At 34.7% G+C, this 7,660-nt stretch overlaps 2 protein-coding genes across 2 annotated transcripts in view; one reads left to right on the top strand and one right to left on the bottom strand.

Moving 5' to 3' along the window:
- KIF20B (kinesin family member 20B) overlaps positions 1-7,660 on the top strand; it is a 76,518-nt gene that overhangs the window by 2,587 nt on the left and 66,271 nt on the right. The window contains 5 exon segments of the mRNA XM_017896334.1: positions 1,538-1,685; positions 5,419-5,505; positions 5,595-5,711; positions 6,167-6,305; positions 7,209-7,393. Coding sequence (XP_017751823.1) covers positions 1,539-1,685; positions 5,419-5,505; positions 5,595-5,711; positions 6,167-6,305; positions 7,209-7,393 — 675 coding nt within the window. The 5' untranslated portion in view covers position 1,538.
- The window catches only part of PANK1 (pantothenate kinase 1), a 157,514-nt gene that overhangs the window by 126,752 nt on the left and 23,102 nt on the right, over positions 1-7,660 (bottom strand). The gene's annotated exons all lie outside the window — the stretch shown is intronic.

Below are 7,660 nucleotides of genomic sequence, written 5' to 3'. Positions count from 1 at the left end.
GTTGAGACAGAGACTTGCCCCGTTGTCAGGCTGGAGTGCAGTGGCACGATCTCGGCTCACTGCAACCTCTACCTCCTGGGTTCAAGTGATTCTCCTGCCTCACCCTCCTTAGTAGCTGGGACTTCAGGCGCACGCCACCACACCCGGCTAATGTTTTTGTATTTTTAGTAGAGATGGGATTTCACCATGTTGGCCAGGATGGTCTCGATCTCCTGACCTTGTGATCCACCCGCCTTGGCCTCCCAAAGTGGTGGGATTATAGGCATGAGCCTCTGCTCCTGGCCATAGGCTTTTTAATTTTTATTTTAAACATTTATGGTCTTTGATCCAGTGGGCGTTTGAGCTAAGATCCCTACCAGCTGTGAAGAAGTATATAATTTAGGGCCATCATGCAAGGGCCATGTTTGGTTCATTTTATATAATACCTGTGGGTTTTGCTCGTTACTACTTTCTTGAGCTAGGGACCTTAGTTTGGGAGTCACTGATCTGGATATTTTATAATCTTGTCAAAAAACAGCTCAGAGTCCTCCCCCTCTCTCTGGTATTGTACATCTAGTAGATTCTCAGTAAATATTAGAATGTTAGTATTTTTTAGTTAAGATTATCCTTAAGTTTACCTTTTAGTTTAGTGATTTTATGTTTAATTCAATTGTAATAGTTTACTGATGCATTATTCCTATTTAACTTAAAACCTGTGATGTGTCAGGTACTGTTTTGAATGTGTTTACATATATTATTTTACTTTTTACTTGAATTTGAAATTGAAAGTAATTTTTCAGATAGCTGAGGTTTTTTTTTTTTTTCCTCCCCTTGACGGAGTCTCTCTCTGTCGCCCAGGCTTGAGTGCAGTGGCGCGATCTCAACTCACTGCAACCTCCACGTCCGGGGTTCAAGCAATTCTCTGCCTCAGCCTCTCGAGTAGCTGGGATTACAGGCACCTGGCACCACGGTCGGCTAATTATTTTGTATTTTTAGTAGAGGTGGGATTTCACCGTCTTGGCTAGGCTGGTCTTGAACTCCTGGCCTCGTGATCCACCCCCACCCCCCTTGGCCTCCCAAAGTGCTGGGATTACAGGTGTGAGCCACCACGCCAAGCCCAGATAACTGAGTTTTAACTTCTAAATGCTAAAATAAAGTCTGTTAAGTAACATTCTACAGGAGTCACTAAGTAGATAACACAAGGTTATAATTTACTCTGTGCAATCTCCTTACTATTTGAGTTTTGAAAGGATTTCAGGGAGAGAGTAAATGTTTTATACCATCTTTACAGATTACCTGTACTCATGAAACATCTTTGAATGGATATTATATGAAAATGGTAGGCTGTGTTCAGTATTATTAGATTCAGAGTCTGTAAATATAATTTGATCTTTTATCTTTCCTGTAGGCTATTGTGTTATAAATGAAGAAATGTAATGCTTTTCTTTTCTAAAATCTAGTTATTTGGAGGGAAGTAGTGGGCTAGACTTTTGAAAGTGTGGGTGGTTTATATGCTGACTTATTAATGTTGTTAAAAATGTTACTGTTATTCTTGCAGAATGGAATCTAATTTTAATCAAGAGGGAGTACCTCGACCATCTTATGTTTTTAGTGCTGACCCAATTGCAAGGCCTTCAGAAATAAATTTTGATGGCATTAAGCTTGATCTGTCTCATGAATTTTCCTTAGTTGCTCCAAACACTGAGGTAAGTACAAGAAAAACATTGTGTTGATTATTATGCCTCCTTCTAATACAAAGGTTGGCAAACAATGGCCTATTTTTGTATTACCTGTTTTGTACTTAGATACAAGCTAAGAATGGTTTTATATTTTAAATAGTGGAAGAAAATCAAAATAGGAATAATGTCACATAACAAATTATATGAATTTCAAACATCTCACTGTCCATAAATAAATTTTTATTGCATCACAATTGTACTTTTTGGTTTATTTACTACATTTGTTGTGACACTAACATGGCAGAGTTGAGTAGTTGTGACAGAGACTATAGGGTCTCTAGAACCTAAAATATTAACTAGCTAGCTTTTTACAGAGAAAATTTATTGACTCCTGGATTGGCATGACGTTTTTGAGATTTGTCATGCATCATCTATCAGTAGTTTTTTCCTTTTTATTGCTAAGTAGTTGTCTGTTGTTCAGATATGCCACATTTCCATTTATCATTTGATGGACAGTTAGGTAGTTTACAGTTTGAGGCCATTATAAGTAATGCCGCTCCGAACATTCTTGTGCAAGCCTTTTTGTGGATTTGTGTTTTCATTTTTCTTTGGTAAATACCTAGGAATACAAACTGTGTAAGTTTAACTTTATAAGTAACTACAAAACTGTTTTTCAAAGTAGCTGTTCCAGCACCAGCAATGTGTGTAGGTTCCAGTGCTTCTACCTCTTTGCCAACACTTGATAATGTAAATCTTTATTTCTAGTGGATGTGTAATGGTATCCTGTTTTGGTTTTAGTTTGCTCTGATGAGCACTCTTTCAAGTATTCTTGGCCATTTTTCTACTTTCTTTGTAAAGTGTCTCTTCAGGTCTTTTTCCCATTTAAATTAGGTTGTTTCATTAGTGTTGTGTGAGAAATCTTTGTGTATACAAATCCTTTGTCAGGGTAATAGTGTCTTGATCCGATGTTTTAAAATTTAAAGACATTCAATTTAACATTTATTTTTCTTTTTTGGTGAATTTGTGTGTGTGTGTGTGTTCTCTTTAAGAAACTTTTGCCTTCCCTAAAGTTTTTGTCTTACTTTTTCTAGAAATTTTATGGTTTTCATTTGAGTAGTTATATCTATGGTCCATTTTGAACCGTTTTTGTGTGCAGTTGATACAGGGACCTAGGTTAACTTTTTTCTTTTTCTTTTTAGCTTCCATACATTTTTTTAACTACATAAATAGTTATTTCAGCATTATCTGTTGAAAAGACTTTCCTTTCCCTATTGTTTTGGTGCCTTTACAAATGACTGTATATGTGTATCTATTTCTGGATTTTATTCTCTTCCTTTGACCTATTTGTCCTTATTCCAACACAACACCATCTGTTTCTGTAGGTTTATAATGATTCTTGAAATTAGGTAATGTGAATTCTCCAATTTTGCTTTTCTAGGAAAATTTTGGCTTTTCTAGGTCCTTTGCATATTCATAAATTTTAGAATCAGCTTACCAGTTTCTACAAGACAGCATCTTGAGATTTTTGACTGAGATTGCATTAAATCTGTGAATCAATTTGGAGAGAATTAACATCTTGACAATATTGAGTTTTAATCCATGAACATGGTATTCTTCATTTTATTTAGGTCTTTAATGCCTCAGTGGTATTTTTTACTTGTCAGTGTAGAGGCGTTTCGTGTCTTTTGTCAAATATATTTATAAACATTTTATGTTATTTGATGCTATTGTAAATAATATTTTTAGTTGCTTTAGGCATAATGAAAAACTGCATATATTTCAAATATGCAGTTTGATAAGTTTTGACATATGCATACACTTGTGTAACTGTCACCAAAGTCAAGCTAATGAGTATATCCATTACCCTCAAAAGTTTCCTTGAGGCTCCCTGTAAGTCCTCCCTCCCATCACACCTCCAAGTAACCTCTGATTAGCATTCTGTTAGTTTAAGTTAATTTTTTGTAGACTTGTTGGATTTTGTATGCATATGTTCATGTTGTTTCTAAATAAAGAAAATTTTATTTCTTCCTTTCCAATTTGGATTTTTGTCTTTTCATTTCCTTTTTTTTCCTTCCATTTTTCTTTTCCTTTTCTTTCCCCTTCTTTCCCCTCCCCTTCTTTCTTTCTCTTCTTCCCTTCCCTTTTACCTTTTTCCTTTCCTTTTCTCTTCCCTTTCTTTTTCTTTCCCTTACCCCTCCTTTTTTCTTCCCCATTTCCTTTCCCCATTTCCTTTCCCCCCTCACACCCAGTTACACCAGCTAGAACCTTTAATACAGTGTTACTGGAAGTGGGGAAGCAGAAATCCTCTTCTTATTACTCATTCTGCTACTCATCTTAGATTGAGTCTTTCCTGTTAAGTGTGTTGTTAGCTATAGATTTTTTGTAAGTGCCCTTTATCAGGATGAGAGAGTTTGCATTCATTACACTCTGCTGAGATTTTTTATTACAAATGGACGTTGGATTTTGTCAAATGCTTTTTTTCCATCTGTAGAGATAAAAGTTTCTCTTCATTTATTCTTTTAATATGGTTAATTGCCTGGATTGATTTTTGAATGTTAAACTGACTTTATATTCCTAGGATAAACCATTCTTGGTTAGATATTATTATCCTGTTTTATATATTGGCTAGTATTTTGCGTGGGAACTTTTGCATATATCTTAATATGCTATTTTGTTTTCTAATTTTTTTCTGAGGCTATCTTTGTCAGTTGTGTCATTCAGGTTATGCCAAACTCAAAATGAGTTAAGGTATTTTCTCTTCCTGTATTTTCTTAAAGAGTTTATGTACAATTTGTGTGGTTTTTTTTTTGAGTCGGAGATTTGCTCTTGTTGCCCAGGCTGGAGTGCAGTGGAGCCATCTCGGCTCACCGCAATCTTGGCCTCCTGGGTTCAAGCGATTCTCCTGCCTCAGCCTCCTGAGCAGCTGGGATTACTGGCATGCGCCACCATGCCTGGCTAATCCATGCCTGGCTAATTTTGTATTTTTAGTTGAAATGGGGTTTCTCTATGTTGGTCAGGTTGGTCTTGAACTCCCGACCTCAGGTGATCCACCTGCCTCGGCCTACCAAAGCGTTGGGATTACAGGCGTGAGTCACTACTCCTGTGCTGATTATTTTCTTAAATGTTTGATAGAATTTACCGTTAAAATACTAGGTCCTGGATTTTTTTGTGTGTCATTATTTAGTTTGAAAATGGATTCAGTTTGCTTAATAGAAATTGGGTTATTCAGATTTTCTACTTATGTCTGTTTTGGTTAAGTTGCATTTGTCAAGTAGTTGTTTCCTTTTTATTTTATTTTTTTAAAGTTAAAACATTTCTTTAAAACTATATTTTCTATGCACATTTCTTGCTCAGAAAAAGTAACAAGGAGAATGGTACATAGTAAAAAAATTCTGAATGCCTCGTGGAATTGAGCATTTGAATAATAGAATATTCTAGTTACTTTTGATTTATTCTAGAGTTATATTTTCCAATGACTTAGGGCCTCATTAATTATATTAGGCTTTTGTGGAATAAAGGCTTTTTGTAAACTTCATGTATAAATACAGGAGATGGAGGAAGTTGGATTTTTTTTGGTGTATTTTGTTTTATTTAAATAGATTTGTTGAGTTTTCTAACATGATTAAAAGCCAGATAGTGACTGTTTAGAAATTCTTTATGATCTGAGATTATTATGTAAAATTAGCTATGTTAAGGAAAGATGGTCTCTGAAAAGCCATATCTTTCAAAAACACAATATTGTTCTCCTTTATTTCTTAAGGCAAACAGTTTCGAATCCAAAGATTATCTCCAGGTTTGTCTTCGAATAAGACCATTTACACAGTCAGAAAAAGAACATGAGTCTGAGGTTTGTGTTGAATTTAATAGAATTTTAATATTTTATTTTCTTTTAAATTGGCAAAATACTAGTTTTATTTATTGGGGTATGTATTCTAGGGCTGTGTGCATATTCTGGATTCACAGACTGTTGTGCTGAAAGAGCCTCAATGCATCCTTGGTCGGTTAAGTGAGAAAAGCTCGGGGCAGATGGCCCAGAAATTCAGTTTTTCCAAGGTAAAACTGAAGTGTTTTTGTTTTTTGTTTTAAAGATAAAGAGACTTGGCTTAGGCTAAATTGCTATATAATTATATATATAGTGAACTATACATTTTGTGCTTATGCAACTTAGATTTTAGGTTCTAGTATTTTTTCCTTAAGAATAAGACTCAAATCTCAGGTCTGGAAATATATAATTGGATGTAGAGAGATCACTGTAGTGTTAAAATTATTATTAATATATTTTTAAGAAATACTCTTTTCAAAACTTAGGTGAATTCTTAATTCCTTGGTACAGATTTCTATCTTGAAAACTTTCTGGTGGTAAAACTATCAAGTGTATTTGTGGGAGTGGGGATATGGCACCTGTTTTAAGAATGAATCTTTAAAATTTTAAACAGTGTGTTGGGATGGAACACACTATTAATATTAACTTGAATTTTCTAAAAGAGTTTTTTAAAATGCTTGCTTAGGTTTTTGGCCCAGCAACTACACAGAAGGAATTCTTTCAGGGTTGCATTATGCAACCAGTAAAAGACCTCTTGAAAGGACAAAGTCGTCTGATTTTTACTTACGGGCTAACCAATTCAGGAAAAACATATACATTTCAAGGTAAATATTGTTTTATTTTGGTTGGAAAGGATAAGGAAGCAATAATAATCACTCAGTATTTTTATAATATATACATGTAGTTATGTCGCTATTACCTAGTATGTGTTTGCTCTATTTTTAATAGTACTAGCATATTGATTATGTATTGCTGTTGGTTTTTTTTCTGGAGACAGTCTCACTATGTTGCCCACCAGGCTGGCGTGCAGTGGTGTAATCTCGGCTCACTGCAACCTCTGATTCCTGGGTTCAAACGACTCTCCTGCCTCAGCTACTGAGCTTCCCGAGTGGCTGGGACTACAGGCATGTGCCACCAGTTTTTTATATTTTGCCAAGCTAATTTTTATATTTTGTAGAAATGGGGTTCACCATTTTGGGCAGGCTAGTCTCGAACTCCTGACCTCAGGTGATCTGCCCACCTTGGTCTCCCAAGGTGCTTGGATTGCAGGCAAGAGCCACCACGCCTGGCCTTGCTATTGGCTTTTAATTCAAATTTATTTAATTCATTTGTGAAAATACCCATTGATAGAGATTTAGATGATGATTAAAATCCATAAAAAGTATTGATGTGATACAGAGAATTAACCATAAATGACCAGGAAGAAATTTTATATTTCATTTTACTTTTATAGTTTGTGGTTGTGGGTGATTACAAATCTTAATATGGTTGCATTATCTGAATGTAAAATTTCAGGTTTACATCAGAATAATAGTCAATAAAATGTTGGTAATTACCTACAGTGAATAACAAAGTGATGGAAAACTGAGTAATCCTCACCTTCTATCATTTTCATTTTAATTGTTGACTCTTGCCTATTGGTATTATAAAAGGAGCTTTAATAAACAAGGAAAGTTTCCTCTTTCCTAGTAGACTGAGAAAGTGTAACACAAAAATTCCTTTTGCAGGCACAGAAGAAAATATGGGCATTCTGCCTCGAACTTTGAATGTATTATTTGATAGTCTTCAAGAAAGACTGTATACAAAGATGAACCTTAAACCACATAGATCTAGAGAATACTTACGGTTATCATCAGAACAAGAGAAAGAAGAAATTGCTGGCAAAAGTGTATTGCTTCGGCAAATTAAAGAGGTATGAAAATATTTTAGTATGTAAAATATGTATAATTCCTGACTTCTTATAAACCCTTTAGATTGTTTCACCATATATTGGAATCTGTTTTGTGGTGTTAGTGTTTTTTATTATTTATTTTTTCGAGAAAAATAAAGCTTAAAGTTTGAAGACATCTTTTCTGTTTGTACCAACAGCAAGAATGTTTCAACAATACAAATGTAAATGGTCTGAAATCTTTTTTGATTGTTGTAGAGCCAGCATTGTGCTTTTTATGTAATGATTTTC

Source organism: Rhinopithecus bieti, unplaced genomic scaffold (genome assembly GCF_001698545.2).
Source record: "Rhinopithecus bieti isolate Rb0 unplaced genomic scaffold, ASM169854v2 scaffold_26871, whole genome shotgun sequence".
Taxonomy (NCBI): domain Eukaryota; kingdom Metazoa; phylum Chordata; class Mammalia; order Primates; family Cercopithecidae; genus Rhinopithecus; species Rhinopithecus bieti.
This window is presented reverse-complemented; position numbering and strand designations above follow the sequence as displayed.